The sequence below is a fragment of the Dreissena polymorpha genome, chromosome 1 (assembly GCF_020536995.1).
Source record: "Dreissena polymorpha isolate Duluth1 chromosome 1, UMN_Dpol_1.0, whole genome shotgun sequence".
Lineage (NCBI taxonomy): Eukaryota > Metazoa > Mollusca > Bivalvia > Myida > Dreissenidae > Dreissena > Dreissena polymorpha.
The window spans coordinates 121168604-121187905 of NC_068355.1; the positions used below are offsets into that span (position 1 = coordinate 121168604).

The 19302-nt window shown below is 38.5% G+C and overlaps 2 protein-coding genes across 2 annotated transcripts in view; one reads left to right on the plus strand and one right to left on the minus strand.

The window, feature by feature from the left end:
- LOC127847248 (uncharacterized) overlaps positions 1 to 13747 on the minus strand; it is a gene marked incomplete at its 5' end in the record, with an annotated part of 31423 nt that extends 17676 nt beyond the window's left edge. Inside the window, 3 exons of the mRNA XM_052379072.1 lie at positions 513 to 601; positions 7093 to 7157; positions 13619 to 13747. Of these exons, the coding sequence (XP_052235032.1) occupies positions 513 to 601; positions 7093 to 7157; positions 13619 to 13747 (283 nt within the window). The remainder of the gene's footprint in view (positions 1 to 512; positions 602 to 7092; positions 7158 to 13618) is intronic.
- Positions 13748 to 14987: 1240 nt separating this feature from the next.
- On the plus strand, positions 14988 to 16946 carry LOC127847310 (uncharacterized). Its single transcript, XM_052379179.1, has one exon. It carries the CDS (start codon positions 14988 to 14990, stop codon positions 16944 to 16946), a length of 1959 nt encoding a protein of 652 aa, XP_052235139.1.
- Positions 16947 to 19302: the final 2356 nt, after the last annotated feature.

Here is a 19302-nt window from a genome sequence, read left to right on the forward strand (position 1 = left end):
GGAATTTATTTACTCCATGATTCATTAACTAGATGATAATTACAACGATTACCAGTTAAAATGATCGTGGAAGGCAGCATGCTGATCTTTATCAATTGATCTTTATTTAACACACTGGCTCATGCAACTTTGCAGGTTCATTTGAAAATAGCTAAACTGAAATTGTCAAACAACTTTGGTTTATCATTCATTTTGATTAGAGAAATTCAATGAACAGCATTTGTAATAAACAGGAAAAGTAACACTTTTGAAATCATTATTGTCACATTAGACACACACTGTGCACACCACTACTAGTCTCCCCACTTTTTCTTAAGGACTTTTTTTATTTTGTGAAAGTAACACTCATTCAAAATAATCGTATTGTGTCATAATTTTTTTCTAAAATAATCAAATTTTCAGGAAAAAACACAAATTTTCACATGATTTTAAGTACAAGATAATTTTCTCTTAAAACTGCCATTTATGTTTCATACATGCATATAATATATGCTACATTACATCATACATACCATCGCTATAAGCTGTTATGATAAATGTGAAGCCCGTTCCTTTGCGGTCCTTTTGGCTAAAGCGAGTAGAAGACTTGGGCTTGTCAGTTCTGCAAGCAAAAAGCACAAAATGTCTCAATGAACATCAAAGGCAAAAAGAACAAAATGTTTAATTCAACATCAAAGGCCAGAGGCACAGGATTAATCTATAAACATCAAAGGCAGAAGGCCTGCAATTTCCATTTGAAAATAAAAGGCCATTGAAGGCAATGTCTCACTTAACATAAAGGCAGAGGGCACACAATGTCATAAAGAACATCAAAGGCCATAGCACCCTATGTCTAATTGAACATTTAAGACCATAGGCACGGAATGTCTTATTGCACATCATAGGACATAGACATGCAATGTCTGATGGAACATCTAAGGCAGAAGGCATGCAATTTGTCATTAAACATTCAAGAACATAGGCACCCAATCTCTAACGAAACACCAAATACCATAGAAACACACTGTCTCACTAAGCATCAAATACAAACAGCACAAAATGCCTCTCTGAACATCAAAGGCCACAGGCACACAATGTCTCACTGAACATCAAAGGCCACAGGCACACTATGTCTCACTGAACTTCAAAGGCCACAGGCACTCAATGTCTCACTGAACATCAAAGGCCACAGGCACTCAATGTCTCAATGAACAGCAAAGGCCATAAGTACTCAATGTCTCAATGAACATCAAAGGCCATAGGCACACACTGTCTCACTGAACATCAAAGGCCATAGGCACTCAATGTCTCATTGAATATCAAAGGCCATACGCACTCAATGTCTCACTGAACATCAAAGGCCATAATCACTCAATGTCTCAATGAACAGAAAAGGACATAGGCACGCATTGTCTCATTGGATATCAAAGCCCAAAGGCACAAAATGTCTCATAGAACATCAAACGCCAAAGGCAAGACATGTCAAATTGAACATCAAATGAAGAAGGCAGGCAATGTCTCATAGAACATTAAATGACATTGGGAGGAAATGTCACATAGAACATTAAAGGCCATAGGCCCTCAAAGTCTCAATAAGGAGCAAAGGCCATAGGCATGTGATGTCTTATTGAAAATCAAAGGCCATCGGCACAAAATGTCTCATAGAACATTAAATGCCATTTGGAGGAAATTTCACATAGAACATCAAAGGCCATAGTTAGGAAATGTCTGATTGAACATCAAAGGCAGAAGGCACACAATGTCTCATAGATAAACAAAGGCAGAGGGCATGCACTATCTCATAGACAATCACAAGCAAAAGACATGCAGTGTTTTATTGAACATCTAATAACAAAGGCATGAAATGTCTGATTGAACATCAAAGGCTGAAGGCACACAAAGTCTCATAGAACGTCAAAGGCAGAAGGCATGCAATGACTCATAGAATGCCAAAGGCAGAAGGCATGCAATGACTCATAGAACATCAAAGACAAAAGGCATTCAATGACTCAAAGAACATCAAAAGCAGAAGGCATGCAATGACTCATAGAACATCAAAAGCAGAAGGCATGCAATGACTCATAGTACATCAAAAGCAAAAAAGCAGAAGGCATACAATGACTCATAGAACATCAAAAGCAGAAGGCATGAAATGTCTCATAGAACATCAAAAGCAGAAGGCATGCAATGAATCAAAGAACATCAAAAGCAGAAGGCATGCAATGACTCATAGACCATCAAAAGTATAAGGCATGCAATGACTCATAGAACATAAAAAGCAAAAGGCATGAAATGTCTCATAGAACATCAACAGCAGAAGGCATGCAATGACTCATAGAACATCAAAAGCAAAAGGCATGCAATGTCTCATAGAACATTAAAACCATAAGGCATGCAATGACTCATAGAACATCAAAAGCAGAAGGCATGCAATGACTAATAGAACATCAAAAGCAGAAGGCATGCAATGACTCATAGAACATCAAAAGCAGAAGGCATGCAATGACTCATAGAACATCAAAAGCAGAAGGCATGAAATGTCTCATAGAACATCAAAAGCAGAAGGCATGCAATGACTCATAGAACATCAAAAGCAGAAGGCATGAAATGTCTCATAGAACATCAAAAGCAGAAGGCATGAAATGTCTCATAGAACATCAAAAGCAGAAGGCATGCAATGACTCATAGAACATCAAAAGCAGAAGGCATGAAATGTCTCATAGAACATCAAAAGCAGAAGGCATGCAATGTCTCATAGAACATCAAAAGCAGAAGGCATGCAATGTCTAATAGAACATCAAAAGCAGAAGGCATGCAATGTCTCATAGAACATGAAAAGCAGAAGGCATGCAATGTCTCATAGAACATCAAAAGCAGAAGGCATGACATGTCTCATAGAACATCAAAAGCAGAAGGCATGCAATGTCTCATAGAACATCAAAAGCAGAAGGCATGAAATGTCTCATAGAACATCAAAAGCAGAAGGCATGAAATGTCTCATAGAACATCAAAAGCAGAAGGCATGCAATGTCTCATAGAACATCAAAAGCAGAAGGCATGAAATGTCTCATAGAACATCAAAGGAAGAAGGCATGAAATGTCTCATAGAACATCAAAGGAAGAAAACACAATGACCCATTTAACATCAAAGGCCATAGGCATGCGATGTCTCATTGAATATTATTTCAGAATGTTTGTTAATTTCCTGGTATCATTAACATATTTTGTAATTCATAAACAAATTAGATAAGAAAGAACTAAAAATTTTAACAGCAAAATTTAGTCAAAGCTTTTCAAGTCAGATCTTGGCTGAACAGGATACCGGTTTTTTAAGGTATTCACCCAAAATATCTGTTCAATTTCTAGTTCGGAATTAGCAACCATTCCACAATGCGGTACATTGCAAAGATAATTATGTAAAACAAAATCCTTAAGATGTTATAAAAAGTCATATTTTAACCCATTTATGCCGAATAGACTCTCCCATCCTTCTAAATTGGATCAATTAATTTCCAAAATTAGGGATGTCTGGTACATTTATTTCTATTTTTAGAATATTTCTTACAAAAATTCGTTAAAGCAAACAGCTAAGACCCTGATGAGACGCCGCATGATGAGGCGTCTCATCTGGGTCTACGCTGTTTGCCAAGGCCTTTTTTCTAGACGCTAGACATAAATGGGTTAAATGCATAGCAGATTTATGATTATAAATGGCAGTTACTAAACCCACCCTCCATCTGTTTTGTATTATTTAACTTGGTGGGGGGGGGGGGGGGGGGGGTTACCATCTTTCCCCATAAAGAATAGTTTATCCCAAGGGGGTGTGATGTGTCAGCTTTCCTCTGAACATTGCCATTAATAAGATGTTAGGAAACTATATCTCATATTCTGTACAATGCCTGAATCATTTTGAAAACATAACAGACACACAGAAATGAATCATACAAGAAAGCTATCTATTGTTATACATGGTTTTAATATCCATAATTATTTTCGGAATCTTCGGTCAGTAACAAGAAATTATAAATGAAACAAATTCGTAGAATAGTTATTTAATTAAATATTACAACATTTAGTATTAAGCACTATTTGGTAATGGAACGTATTTTAATTTGCCATCACCAAAATAATATATGTTTGCATTTGTTAAGCACATCAACAACGTATCAATAATCTAGTTATAATACATAGTTAACACCTAAAGCTCATACAATTTAAATAGAATATGGGTAATTCATACAAACATAGTAGCAAATATTTAGGAATCACGGGTTTTCCTTAGTTTAAAATGACACCACTGAGAATAGATTCTGTTTAAATCTGGAATGTGACATTTAATACTGATTTCCTTTCTTATATTTGGGAGATACACCACGTTCTGAGAAAACTGGGTTTAATGCATGTGCGTAAAGTGTCATCCCACAGGCTAATCAGGGACAACACTTTCTGCTTTTATGACATTTTTCGCTAAAATGAAGTCTCTTCTTAGCAAAAATCCAATTTAGGCGGGAAGTGTCGTCTCCGATTAGCCTGTGCAGACTGCACAGGCTAATATGGGATGACACTTTACGCACATGCATTAAGCCCTGTTTTCTAAAACACGACTCATTTAAAAACATTAATTTTCTATCTTTATTCCAAAGTCAGGATATATTCCGAATATCTTTTTCAAATATATGTATTAGTTCAATTTGAATTTAATAAAAATATACCTAAGTCAGTAATAAAAATGTTAGATAATAAGAACAAGCAGTAATTTATAACTAAATATAAATGAATCAGCATGTCAAAATAGTTGTCAAAAGTGGGATTACCAGCAATCTGGCATGCATGTTTACATTTCGATATATCTGCCTACATTTGTCACACTATCATGTCTAGTCAGCTGCCAGATGTCACAAACTGTTGATATAACTGCATGTTCCCACGCCAGCCAAACATTACCCCATGTTTAGAGTGTCTTTTGAAAAAACTAAACATGTTATGGTTGACAGGGTGGATATCAACATTCGCCATGGGGTCTTCTGAGTTTCAAACCCTGTAGACATGCTTGTGGGCTACTGTGAGAAAATGAGAAAAACTCAAACTTTGACTGTTTTATCATAGAGAGGTTCTAGTACAGAAAGTGTAAATAAGCGGTAAATCCAGGGGTTGGTACACTGAATGCACTTACAGTAATTAGCTGTCTAGATTAAACAAAGGGAGGCCAGTAGCCATTTGATAGTGATTAAGAACTGAAAACACAACCCATGGGTAGCTGGTTCAAACCCCCTCTACAACCTTACCAACACCAACTCGTCTTCCCCATGAAACATTACGCCCCGTTCTTGGAAAACTGGGCTTAACCCATTTATGCCTAGCGTCCTGTAAAAAGGACATTGCAAACAGCGTAGACCCAGATGAGACGCCGCATAATGCGGCGTCTCATCTGGGTCTGCGCTGTTTGCTTAAAGGAATTTCTGTAAGAAATATTCTAAATATAGAAATAAGTATACTAGACATCCCTAATTTTCGAAATAAATTGATCCAATTTTGAAGGATGGGAGAGTCCACTGGGCATAAATGGGTTAATATGTGCATAAAGTGCCTGCCCAGATTAGCCAGTCTGCACAGAGTGATCAGGGACAATACTTTCCACCTAAATTGGATTTTTTTCAACAATTAAGGCACATGAATCTGGTCTGATGTTCCCAGAACATGACTCCATTAACCCTTTGCATGCTGGGAAATTTGTAGTCTGCTAAAATGTCGTCTGCTGAATTTCTAAAATAAGCATTTTCTTCTTTTTTTCAAAGAATACTATCAGAAAAGCAAACAGTTTGGATCCAGATGAGACGCCACGTTCTGTGGCGTCTCATCTGGATCCAAACTGTTTGCATAGGCCTTCAAAATTCGGTTCCCGCACTGAAAGAGATACTTTCCACCTACATTGGATTTTTTTCAACAATTTAGGCACATGAATCTGGCCTGATGTTCCCAGAACATGACTCTATTAAACTGAGGTGATGCAGTGTACTACTAGGTGCTACAAGACCTAGGTTTGTCTCTTGAGCATGGCGGCCTCTGTCTTCTGTTCTTACAAACAACCAAGAACAAGAAAGGACCAGTTACAACAAGGTCATTTCTGTACAATGTGCCTTTTATCAAACCTGATCTACCATGGTATACCATGGTTGTATAACTATGAACTTTCAAGAGAGTCCGTGGAAATTAATAGTAAAATGGTTCTTGCTTTTGCCATGGCAAAACACTGAAGAGTTGTACACTGAATGTACTATGAATTTTCTGAATAAAAGGTCGATGGAAACAGAATGATGGATTTCAAAACATGTTGGGTTTCTACTGCATGGAGCCATTTGTTTGGAGTGTACTTTGCACACTTAATTTTAAAAGTAAATCATTGCCAAAAAGTAGACTAAATAGAAACTTGCATTACAAAGCTGACAAAGTAAATAATTTTTTGGCTATCAAGATCTAGATGACCTTATCTGAAAAATTTACAATTAAGACATCTATTATATGTTTATTGCTTACTGGTACTTTTTACTTCCTTTGCTGACAAATTGACAAAATTTAACAAAAACAACGATATTCTAAGATATTATTTATTTGGGCCCCTCTCTGAGAAAACAGGAATTAATGCATGTGGGTAAAGGATCGTCCCATATTAGCCAGGTCAGTCTGCATAAGTTAACTGGAGGCGAAACTTTTTGCTTAGACTGGTTTTTATTTAGAAGAAACTTCCTTTTTAAGAAAATTTCCTTAAAAGTGGAAAGTGTTGTCCCTGATGGGGATCTTGGTCTACTTTAGGCACTGCATTATTTTGGTCTACTTTAGGCACTGCATTATTTTGGTCTACTTTAGGCACTGCATTATCTTGGTCTACTTTAGGCACTGCATTATCTTGGTCTACTTTAGGCACTGCATTATCTTGGTCTACTTTAGGCACATGCATTAAGCACAATTTTCACCAAGCAAGGCTCTAGTATTTCAATGATATTTTCAGATTGCAAAATAAAGGCTGATGCCCTCCTCTCAAGGGCGAAGGCCTGTTCACCCAGGATTGCAATCTGTTAGACAACTTTCAGCTTTCAAACTGTGCTATTTATTTACACAATCACATCTGGCAGATCACAATAATCTTGTTCTAGTTCCATCAAGCTCAGAAAACTAGGAATCTGTAGAACATGAATGTGCCACCACAATTGGCCTACATGTATGTAGGAAAACTCCACTTTTGTTGGAAAAATGGAACCAAAATATGGAGGTGTGCAAGGGTACACGCAAGAACATGTTTGTAGAGTTTCAGCTATTTAGCTGCTGTACGTTAAATGACTGAGTTACACACCACAAAAGTTGAAAGGGTAATGTTTTGCTAAACAAGAGAGCCAAAGGCCCCAAGGCACTAACCTGGGATCCAAAGTCCCTTATGCGTTCACCTGAGACCAAAAGGTCCCAAGGCGTTAACCTGGGACCCAAAGTCCCTTATGAGTTCACCTAAGACCCAAAGGTCCCAAGGCACTAACCTGGGACCCAAAGTCCCTAATGCGTTCACCTAAGACCCAAAGGTCCCAAGGCGTTAACCTGGGACCCAAAGTCCCTAAGGCGTTAACCTGAGACCCAAAGGTCCCAAGGCGCTAACCTGCAACTCAAAGGCCTTTAGGCGTTTAATCTGGGACCCAAAGGTCCCAAGGCGCTTATCTGAGACCCTAAGTCCCTTATGCTTTAACCTGAGACCCAAAGGTCCCAAGGCGGTAGCCTGCAACTCAAAGGCCCTAAGGCACTAACCTAAGACCCAAAGGCCCCAAGGCGCTAACCTGCAACTCAAAGGCCCTAAGGCGTTAACCTGGGACCCAAAGGCCCCAAGGCGCTAACATGCAACTCAAAGGCCATATAGTGTTAACCCGATACCCAAAGGCCCTTAGGCGTATACCTGGGACTCAAAGGCCCTAATGCGTTAACCTGACACCCAACGGCCCTAAGATGTTAACCTGAGACCCAACAGCCCTAAAGCATTAACCTGGGACCCAAAGGCCCTAAGGAATTAACCTGAAAGTCAAGAGTTTTTACCTGTTATGAGCATTTAGTGTTCACTTGTTTTCGCAATTAAACTAAAACAAAAACCTGGCAATGTTTTTTAACAAACCACAATCATTTTTGAACACAGCCAAGATATCTTAACATTTTTTCATGTTCTTCGCAAATTCTATGATGAGTTATATCTATAGAGTTTAAATGGTTTTCCTATATCCAGATAAAGACAACTGCCCCGCCTCATGACAGCCATATTTTTCAATGGGCTGATATATTCTCTAAACAACCAAGAAATTATGAGACAAATATCTTCAGACCAAGTTTCATTTAGATTGAGCCATAAATATGGCATCAAGAGTGTTTTTCCTTCAATTCAACCTAGTGACCCAGTTTCTGTCCCATGAGACCCAGAACTTGGTGTAATATCATAGGGACTAATGTTCTAACCAAATTTTCAACAAGTTTTGAAAATAAATGTAGCATGAAGAGTATTACATGTGTTTTCTTTCACTCCATTAAGTGACCTAGTTATTTCTCCTAACGTGCTGCTTGATTTGCTGGCAAAGTTTCATCATAATTGCATCAATAATTGTTGAGTAACTGGTGACACAGAACAAAGGTATAAAAAATTATGTTAGTCAGCTATACATTTGACAATATTTTTTTTCTTAAGAAGTGACCTTGACCTTAAATCAAATGTGACCATCATCAATTATCTGCAAATTAATAATTAACATTTCTCTCCTGCTTAAATAAATGTTGCCTCTGTTTTTGGTTAAACCATTTTCACTTTTGATTTACATGTGACATTTGAGATAATAGGTTACTTGTACAATATGTACAGTACATAGAGGATATTTGTTGGTTTCGGTAGCATATCGAATTTAATTCACGAGTGATCATAGAAATTTATATTTTCACGAGTGGCGTAGCCACGAGTGAAAATATTTTTTTCTATGATCACGAGTGAATTAAATTCGATATGCTACCGAAACCAACACATTTTCTTTTTATTTTATGCTTATTTTTGTAGTTTTGTTAATTTTCCGAATTTGCCTCATTAAGTTTCCCCGTGGGGTGCCTCAATTTTTAGAACGCACAAAGAACTTACTACACAAGAAAATAGTTCACATCTGTAAAAAGTGTATTACTATTAAAATCAATGTTTTATTCAACATATATCTTTTTCATACTTTATACATTCAATATTATTACAAACAATAGTTTAATTTAAATTATTATGAAATTAATAGTGTTGCATATACTGGCGTAGTAATTTGTGTATTCAACTGATCTCAAAGTTACGAAAGTGCTCGCCATGTTGAACAACACTTTTACGACTTGCTGGATTAATAACACATAACTGGATTAAACTAGGAACGCAAACATATTTCAACAGTGTTTTTGTGCTAAATGGTTTCGATATCAATCACTGTCACTCACTGCAATAAGACGGATTCGCTTGTAGTGTCGCTGTACAGGGGAATCTGCGGTTACCGCCGGTGTACGGGATGGAGATTGCCTCTGGTGATTGACTACGTTCTGTGTCTGGGAAAGGCCCATGTAAGATTCAGAGTTGTGAAAATTAAATGTTACATTGCCCTGGAAATGTGAGTTGACAAAAAATCCTCGGGCCATCGGAAAATCACTTGATGCAGGTGTGGCTGACGCAGTGGCAGTGGCTGTGCGGTTGTGCTTTTCAACTGACTGGTTTGAATGAGAAAGTATTTTTGAAATATTTTTTGACTGTTCCTTGTTCAAACTGCTGTAATTATTTAAGCTGTTAATATTTCTGTGCCCTGAAATCTGTATTATTTGATGAGCAGGAACATTCTCGTCATTCAGCTTCTGAATCAAGTGCTTTCTTGCACTGAAAAAAGTTTATTTCTATGGTAAAAATAAAATCGATATTCAACGGTACACATGACATATTACATAAGATATAAGTTGTAATTGTTTTGTGTGCTCTTGAAACACTTCAATAAATACATGGTGGTCTGTCAAGTACTGGATGTAATGGAACCGGAAAGAAGAGGAATAGTACTAGTCGAGTACAGGAGATTTTATGAATTAAAATTTTGAGTGTTGTAGCATGTAAATTGGACAAACAACACCTATTTAATAAATGGGAGGTAAGTGATTTTTATTATATATTTTAGTCTTGTTATGAAAGTAGTGTATATAATATGGGGTTTGACCTGTATGGGGTGATTCTTGGCTCTTGAATACCAGCATCTGTTTTCATCTCGGTCATTATGCTGTATAGCTTGTTTATTCCCATGGCAGACTTCCTGAACCAGCATTGCTGTGTCTTGTTGCCAGGAGTTAAGAAGAAGGGGCTGTCTTCTGTCATCATGTCAACAGGGCGTTTGTCGGCATATAGCTTGTAGAGATGCACCGGATCTCTGTCAGGTTGTTCGGGAACTGCATATGCCCGTGGCTTGACTTTCCTATGAATAGTTAAAATGTGTGTTGCATTAAATGTTTTGTTTAAATTAAATACTATTCAACCAAAAGTGAAGTCTACTGTATATTAATAATACAAATAAGAATTATATTGTAAAAAAAGGTCTATAAATTCACTTGTGATAATAGAAAATATATATTTTCAATTGTGGCTTCGCCACTCGTAAAAATAATAATTTCTATGATCACTCGTGAAATAAAATCGATATTCTACCTTAACCAACAAATATCCTCCATGTTTGTATTATTTTTACTAAAGAAAAATTCCATTTAAATATTTTATAAACAGTACCAGTTTTTATATAAATAAAAAATTATCAATTCAGATTTGTGTACAAATATATTAAAGTAGGAAAATCACCTTATATCCCTAGGATTTTCACCAGTACGGGTTTTTGTCTGACGCTCAGTGTCGAAGGTGATGAATTCTTCACCAGTTTCAAAATCGATTCCAAGGCTGACATCACCCCAGCATAGGGTGTGAATTTCCTTGCCGGTTCTCATCCCAAAATGGGTTGTACATATAAGCCACATTGAGTGTAATAGAGCTCTTGGGCTTGATTCTCCCAGAGTTTTAGCTGCGTACATAGCTTCAATATGTTCATTTGTTAATGCCTGGGCTTGATGCGGTTTATTTCCATAACCTTCTTTTTTCAGAGCTTTTTATACGCCCGTATAAATACGGGACGTATTATGTGAAACCCCTTGGCGGCGGGCGGGCGGCGGGCGGAAGGCATCACTTTGTCCGGACTCTAATTCAAATTGTATTCATCCGATCTTCACCAAACTTGGTCAGCAGTTGCATCTAGTTGATATCTAGGCCAAGTTCGAATATGGGTCATGCCGGGTCAAAAACTAGGTCATAGGGTCAATAAGTGCATTTTCAAAGGGGCCACTTTGTCCGGACTCTATTTCAAATTGTATTCATCCGATCTTCACCAAACTTGGTCAGCAGTTGCATCTAGTTGATATATAGGCCAAGTTCGAATATGGGTCATGCCGGGTCAAAAACTAGGTCATAGGGTCAATTAGTGCATTTTCAACGGCGCCACTTTGTCCGGACTCTAATTCAAATTGTATTCATCCGATCTTCACCAAACTTGGTCAGAAGTTGTATCTAGACAATATCTAGGTCAAGTTCGAATATGGGTCATGCTGGGTCAAAAACTAGGTCACAGGGTCACTTAGTGCATTTCAAGCATTTAGCATGGTGTCCACTCTCTAATTGAAGTAGTTTTCATCCAATCTTCACCAAACTTGGTCAGAAGTTGTATCTAGACAGTATTTAGGTCAAGTTGGAATATGGGTCATTCCAGGTCAAAAACTAGGTCACAGGGTCACTTAAACCATTTCAAGCATTTAGCAAGTGCTCTCTAATTGAAGTAGTTTTCATCCGATCTTCACCAACTTTGGTCAGAAGTTGTGTCTAGACAATATCTACATGTAGGTCAAGTTCAAATATGGGTCTTGCCAGGTTAAAAACTAGGTCACGAGGTCCCGTAGTGCATTTCAAGCATTTAGCATGGTGTCTGCTCTCTAATTGAAGTAGTTTTCATCAGATCTTCACCAACTTTGGTCAGAAGTTGTGTCTAGATGATATGTAGGTCAAGTTCAAATATGGGTCATGGTAAAGTTATCAAGTTGTCCAAAGTCTTAAAACGGGCGTATCTTGTGACAGTTTGGCACTCTTGTTGTTTACTTTTTAATACTTCCCTCACTTTGGCAAATTCAGGGTCATTTATCAAAGAGTGCTTGTAGTTCATGTGCCTTAAATGCCTGTCGATTGAGCTTAAAAATGCCCTCAAAGATGTGGGTTCATACTCTGATCCATCTTTTTTAGTCACACCCAACAAAAACTCGCAGACCAGAGGGTTCAATTCATGAGGAGGTATATTTTCAATATTTCTTGCCTCATTTTTGTGACTTTTTAGGAAAGTTTTGAAAAGTCTGATGTCATTGTCGGTTTTCTTTTTTGTATTTGAATTTTCGTTTTCAAGCAGAAAGCTATCCACACTTACAGATCTGAAATTCCTTGTTGGTGTTGATGTTGGGTTTTGTTCTTTTTCTTCCTGTGTTGATGCTGTTACCAGTGGATGTGGGGCTGATGTTGCTGCTCCTGCTGTTGGTGCTGCTGATGTTATTTCTTGTGATTTTGAAGCGCTGTCATCATCTTGTTCATTCATTTCATTAAAAAAGTCATCAAAGTCAAAGATATTTGAGAAAAGAAGATTTATTTCATTGTTTTCCAATTCATCCATTGTTGTTAAAGAGTTAAGCAGCAGACGAAATAATTATGTTTAAGGGAGGTAAATGCGTGTTTCAGGTTCAAGTAAACTAGTCTCCCTTGAATGAAAATTGCAATTGAGGCTCACCATGGGGTTATTGGGGAAGTAGTTCCAGTATCTAACTGAAACAGTGAAAAATAACGATATTTTTCACTGTTATGTTTCACTGTTTGAAACAGTGAAATACCACTTTTATTTCACTGATATTTCTCTATAAACCACCGGAAAGCATAAAATAAAGTATAATTATACAGTGTGTTTGTTTTATTTTGACTTTTCAACTTCATCCACAGTATGTTCAGAAAGCGTTGGCTTTTATATTGATACTTTCCTTCCCTTAAATCAAACATGTTAAAAAAGCAAATGGAGTTTCTCTTTTTTGTTCACAGCAAGAAAACCAAAATTTCATAGCCCCATTCATGTTTGTAGGTTGGGTTGCCCAGGTAACTTCTTATAGAAAGTTTACACAAAGTCAGATACACCATCATGCCCACTTCAAGCCCATCTCAGGGTTTGTAAACAATACCAAATGATGGCGTGTTTGTCCCTTGCAAATAGGTAATTAATAACATTGTGGAAAATATGCAAGTATGTTCCGACACAAATATCGTCTTGGATCATCCTATTATTAACTGGAGGATGAAACATCACAAAAATAGATAATTTTATGTTTTAGGGTTTGATTGTTTTTAGAGCGAAACTGTTGGACATGCATGCAGAAACAAATAAAGCAAAACAAGGGCTGTTTGTAAAACATGCATGCCCCCCTATATGGGCTATAAGTTGTAGAAGTAGCCATTGTGTGAATACGTTTTTTGTCACTGTGAACTGGTGGTGGTGGTGGTGGTGGTGGTGGTGGTGGTGGAGGAGGAGGAGGAGGAGGAGGAGGAGGAGGAGGAGTTAGTAGTAGTAGTAGTAGTAGTAGTAGTAGTAGTAGTAGTAGTAGTAGTAGTAGTAGTAGTAGTAGTAGTAGTAGTAGTAGTAGTAGTAGCAGCAGCAGCAGCAGTAGCAGTAGCAGCAGCATTACAATACCAATACTTAAGAATGATCAAATGGGAAAAGGTAACCTAGCACTGGCAGTAAATATGCGGCTCATTTACAGGTCAGATTTGGAATCTCTGCTGTAAAATGAGATTTTAAATGAATTAAAGGGAGGCAAATGCTGTAATAAAAAGAACATGCATAAACGGTAGTTGTTTCCCTTGTTTGAACCGTGCTAAATCCTTAAAATGCCTATTTCCAGTAACTGTGACCTTCACCTGTGACCTTGACCTTTGACCTAGTGACCTTAAAATCAATAGGGGTCATCTGCAAGTCATGATCAATGTACCTATGAAGTTTCATGATCCTAGCCCCAAGCGTTCTTGAGTTATCATCCGGAAACCACCTGGTGGACGGACGGACGGACCGACCGACATGAGCAAAGCAATATTCCCCCTCTTCTTCGAAGGGGGGCATAATTAATGGGTAATTTGATGCTACAAACACTGATAAGACCGACCCTGGTTCAGAGTGAATCAGAAATTTTTAAAATAACCGCGGTGTTTGCCAGACTTGTTACTGACTGGCTTGAAAATTTGAAATGTAGTCTTAAAGCAATGTTTGGACTTTTTCATTTGAAGATTTGATAATATGATGAAATAATGTACTTTGATGAACATTCTGAATAGTTTGGTAAACTGTAGAAATCAACATTCTGTGTGTAAAAAAAGCTGAAAAGAGTGATTCAGTGAGTTATGATGGACCTTTTTTAAATGCTCTGAACTACTGAACAGGTTTGTGTCTTTATTTACTTTGTATTGTTCTCTTATAATGCTGTGTTTATTATAATAATATTGTTTTAGTAATATCTGTTTTGGCAGGTGCATGGTTAACATTTAAAATGAATGCTCAACCCAGTTAGCTTTGCAGTATTTCCACATTACATAAAAGACATAATGCAGTCAAAGTTGTATGTGTGTATTTTTCAAAACAAACATGGCTGTAATGATTAATTGCTTAAAAATACAGTGACCTAATAAAATGGCAATATGACTAATACTTTAATTTATTTATTAATAACAAAAAATCTGCCACTTAATGTTAAGCTTTTTTCAGATATAAGACAGCTATGGCAGATTCTCTTATGTTATTTTGCAATTTAAAGGGAAAAAACACAATTTGAAACACAAATACATAAACATACAAATGAAAAAGTGTAAATGTTTTGTACAGTGAATTATAATGGCTGGGTTTTATGGTTATTGGAATCTTATTGAAGAAGCAATGAAGCACTATCATATCCCAGAGCATATACAGGGGATCATAAATGGCTACTTTGATGGCATACAGCTTCGATTCTCAATCGGTGACCAGACAACACCATGGCAGAGGTTAGAGAAGGGGATAGTAACTGGCTGCACCATCTCAGTGGTACTATTCGTGATGGGCATGAACTTGATCATCAATGCCGCGAAGAGGGAAACCAGAGGACCAAAAACAGCGTCAGGTATTCACCTCCCATCCAGCAGGGGGTTCATGGATGACCTGACCATCACTACCACCACACATGTACAGGCCCGCTGGGTACTAACAGCCCTACAGGACACGGTCACATGGGCACGAATGAAGTTCAAACCCAAGAAGTCAAGGAGCCTAATCATCAAGAAGGGAAAGGTCACCAAAAGATTCACTCTACAGGTGCAAGGGGAAGACATTCCATCCATTATTGACAGTCCAGTCAAGTGCCTCGGCAAGTGGTACAACGCCAGCCTGAAGGACACTAACAACATCACTAGAGTCAAAAACCAGCTCCAAGATGGTCTGAAGCTTATAGACCAGACAGGACTCCCGGGCAAGTTTAAGGCATGGCTGTACCAACATGGGTTACTACCTAGGCTTATGTGGCCCCTTATGTTGTACGAGATAGCTACAACCACTGTAGAAGGATTCGAGAGAGTGATCAACCGGCATCTCCGGAGATGGCTTGGTGTCCCTCCTAGTTTCACCAGCATTGGACTGTATGGCAGAACCAACCAACTTCAACTCCCAATGACCTCACTAGTTGAAGAGTTCAAGGTTGCCAAAGGAAGACTGGTGGTAACCCTCAAAGAGTCATCAGATGACATGATATGGAAGGCAGGCATCGAGACACGCACAGGGCGAAAGTGGTCAGCAAGCCAGGCAGTCGCCCAGGCAGAAAGCAGGCTACGACACAAAGACATCGTAGGCACCACAGCTATAGGAAGACAAGGCCTGGGCAGTTCAAAACCACAACGCTGGAGCACTGCCGGTAAGAAAGAAAGAAGCCAAATGGTCCAGTATGAGATCAGGCTTTCAGAAGAGGAAGACAGGCGCGCCAGAGCAGTCGGGATGGGAGGGCAGTGCGCATGGACACAATGGCAGACCACAGAAAGACACCTGACATGGGTAGACATTTGGCACTACGAACCACTTCGACTCAAATTCCTACTGAGATCCGTATATGATCTGCTGCCATCTCCAGTCAATCTACACAGATGGGGGTTAGTGGAAGACCCAAAGTGTCAGCTGTGCGACAAACCAGGAACCATGCAGCACACCCTCTCATCTTGCCAGACAGCGCTAACACAAGGCCGCTACAGATGGAGGCACGACACAGTCCTCAAGGAGCTAGCAGACATACTAGAGCGGGAGAGAAGGAAGACAAGACCTACCAACAAGAAGGCAGTACCAACAATCAAATTCGTCAAGGAAGGACAAACTGCCAAGAAGGCAAGAACCGCAGCAACATCTATCCTTGATGAATCAGAGCGTTGGGAGATGAAGGTCGACCTAGGAAAACAGCTGGTATTCCCAGACATAGTCCATACCACACAGAGACCAGACATAGTTATATGGTCTCCCAAGGACAAGAAACTGGTGATGATAGAACTCACTGTACCCTGGGAGACTAGGTGTGATGAGGCCTACGAGCGGAAAATGGGAAAGTACACTGAGCTACAAGAACAGTGTAAAAGTCGTAGTTGGAGTGCCTGGCTGTTCCCCGTTGAAATAGGGTGCAGAGGATTTCCAGCCCAATCAGTATGGAGAATGCTCAGCAACATTGGGATCAAGGGAGGTGACAGGAAGAGGGCTGTAGGCAGACTTGGACAAGCTGCAGAAAAAGCATCCAACTGGCTGTGGATGATGCGAGAGGAGAAGAGCTGGACGCTAAACCACTGACCCGTAGTGTTTGGCCAACACTACGGATCCACTGCCTGGAGAGTGTCCTGGGATTAAAGGATAGAAACACTTGATGATAGGCAGTTCCCAGCTCATGAGTCAGTGGTTTGTGCAGTAGTATCTGTATTCTACACATTATTTTTTTTAGCTATTTCTGGTCATGATATTAAACAGATTGCTTTCCCACATATTTAATGAGTACTTTTATATTTTAATTTTGAAGGTTAAACTCTTGGCCAAGGCAAAATTTACGTTGAACAGAAGATCCTAAGGAATGTGTGCACATCGGCTGCCAAAAATGGAGCGAAAGGGAGATGTTACCTCATGATGTATGGACTTTTAGACAAGGTACCCTGCACAAGTTTGCCAGCTCAAGGGGAACAGGAGTGGGAAAACAGCACCCTGGGGATGAGCAAATACCTTTCCTTGGCTGACCATCTGGATTTGTTGAGAGGTAAATTTATACAGGGTATTGCATTAATTGAGTATATGTTTTAAAAGTATTACCAGAAAAAGCGCAGTCAAAGTGATTGTTAAAAATAGTTTGAAATGGAAAAGTTCAAAATAGAGATGTTTCTCACTTTTTCGAACCTATTGTGTAGTAAATATGCATACTTTTTAAGTAGATATGGTATGTAAAAGAAGGTTTGTAACTATACAAAATAATTTTTATGCACCCAAAGGAGGGCATATAGTGATCGGACTGTCCGTTCGTCTGTCTTTCTGTCACACTTTGCATTTAGGTGTCGCGTTTAGGTTTCGAACAATGCTCATAACTTCTATATCACTTCAGATAGCAACTTGATATTTGGCATGCATGTGTATCTCATGGAGCTGCACATTCTGACAAACACATATCTAGTTATTTTTTATTCCGCTCACTTTCCAGCCATATTAACAAAATAGTTACTGGCTTTTATTTCATACTAATATTCGCTCAATATCTCACCTTTACTTGGTGCGAAATTTCTTAGCGGGATGACCTTATAATTAGGGCTACATGAAGAAAATTTCGCGATATAAAGCGAATTTAAATACAAAATAAACGCTAATCACCTTTTTACTGATTATGACTGGAAAGTGAGCGTCATTTAAAATATAAACAAAAGTAATAAAAGGAATAAAACGGCGAAAAAATAACGGTCTCGGTATGGACATCGCCATCTTGACTATCACGTCATTACCCTGTCTGGTTACTGAATCAAAGTGGTTACTGAGTTATTGTTACAGTCGTGATTAGGTATTTTAGAAAGTAATATGATTTTTTTCTGAATGTTTTTTTCTTTCTGGAAGTAGATCGAAAAGCCACTTGCAAACTTTCAGAGTATAAATTTCAGTTAATGCCAACAAACTACTTGTTAACTACTTTGAATCATAAATGTTTACTGAAATGAACAACTTTCAAGTAGACAAAATTTGAATAGATTATATACTGCTTTGTGTAGTGATCAATATGAAATATCTTAAGTAGACTTAATAATGAACAAGGGCTGTTTGTAAAACATGCATGCCCCCCATATGGGCTGTCCGTTGTACTGGCAGCCATTGTGTGAATACGACTTTTGTCACTGTGACCTTAACCATTGACCTAGTGACCTGAAAATCAATAGGGGTCATCTGCAAGTCACGATCAATGTACCTATGAAGTGTCATGATCCTAGGCAAAAGCGTTCTTGAGTTATCATCCGAAAATCATTTTACTATTTCGGGTCACCGTGACCTTGACCTTTGACCTTGTGACCTCAAAATCAATAGGGGTCATCTGCGAGTCATGATCAATCTACCTATGAAGTTTCATGATCCTAGGCATATGCGTTCTTGAGTTATCATCCGAAAATCATTTTACTATTTCGGGTCACCGTGACCTTGACCTTTGACCTAGTGACCTGAAAATCATTAGGGGTCATTTGCAAGTCATGATCAATCTACCTATAAAGTTTCATGATCCTAGGCATATGCGTTCTTGAATTATCATCCGAAAATCATTTTACTATTTCGGATCACTGTGACCTTGACATTTGACCTAGTGACCTCAAAATCAACAGGGGTCATCTGCGAGTCATGATCAATCTACCCATGAAGTTTCATGATCCTAGGCGTATGCGTTCTTGAGTTATCATCCGGAAACCATTTTACTATTTCGGGTCACCGTGACCTTGACCTTTGACCTAGTGACCTCAAAATCAATAGATCTCATCTGCGAGTCATGATCAATCTACCCATGAAGTTTCATGATCCTAGGCGTATGCGTTCTTGAGTTATCATCCGGAAACCATTTTACTATTTCGGGTCACCGTGACCTTGACCTTTGACCTAGTGACCTCAAAATCAATAGGGGTCATCTGCAAGTCATGAT

Bases quoted from the DNA above. Each gene is read 5' to 3' on its own strand.
- LOC127847310 (XM_052379179.1), top strand. From the start codon at position 14,988: ATGGCTGGGTTTTATGGTTATTGGAATCTTATTGAAGAAGCAATGAAG.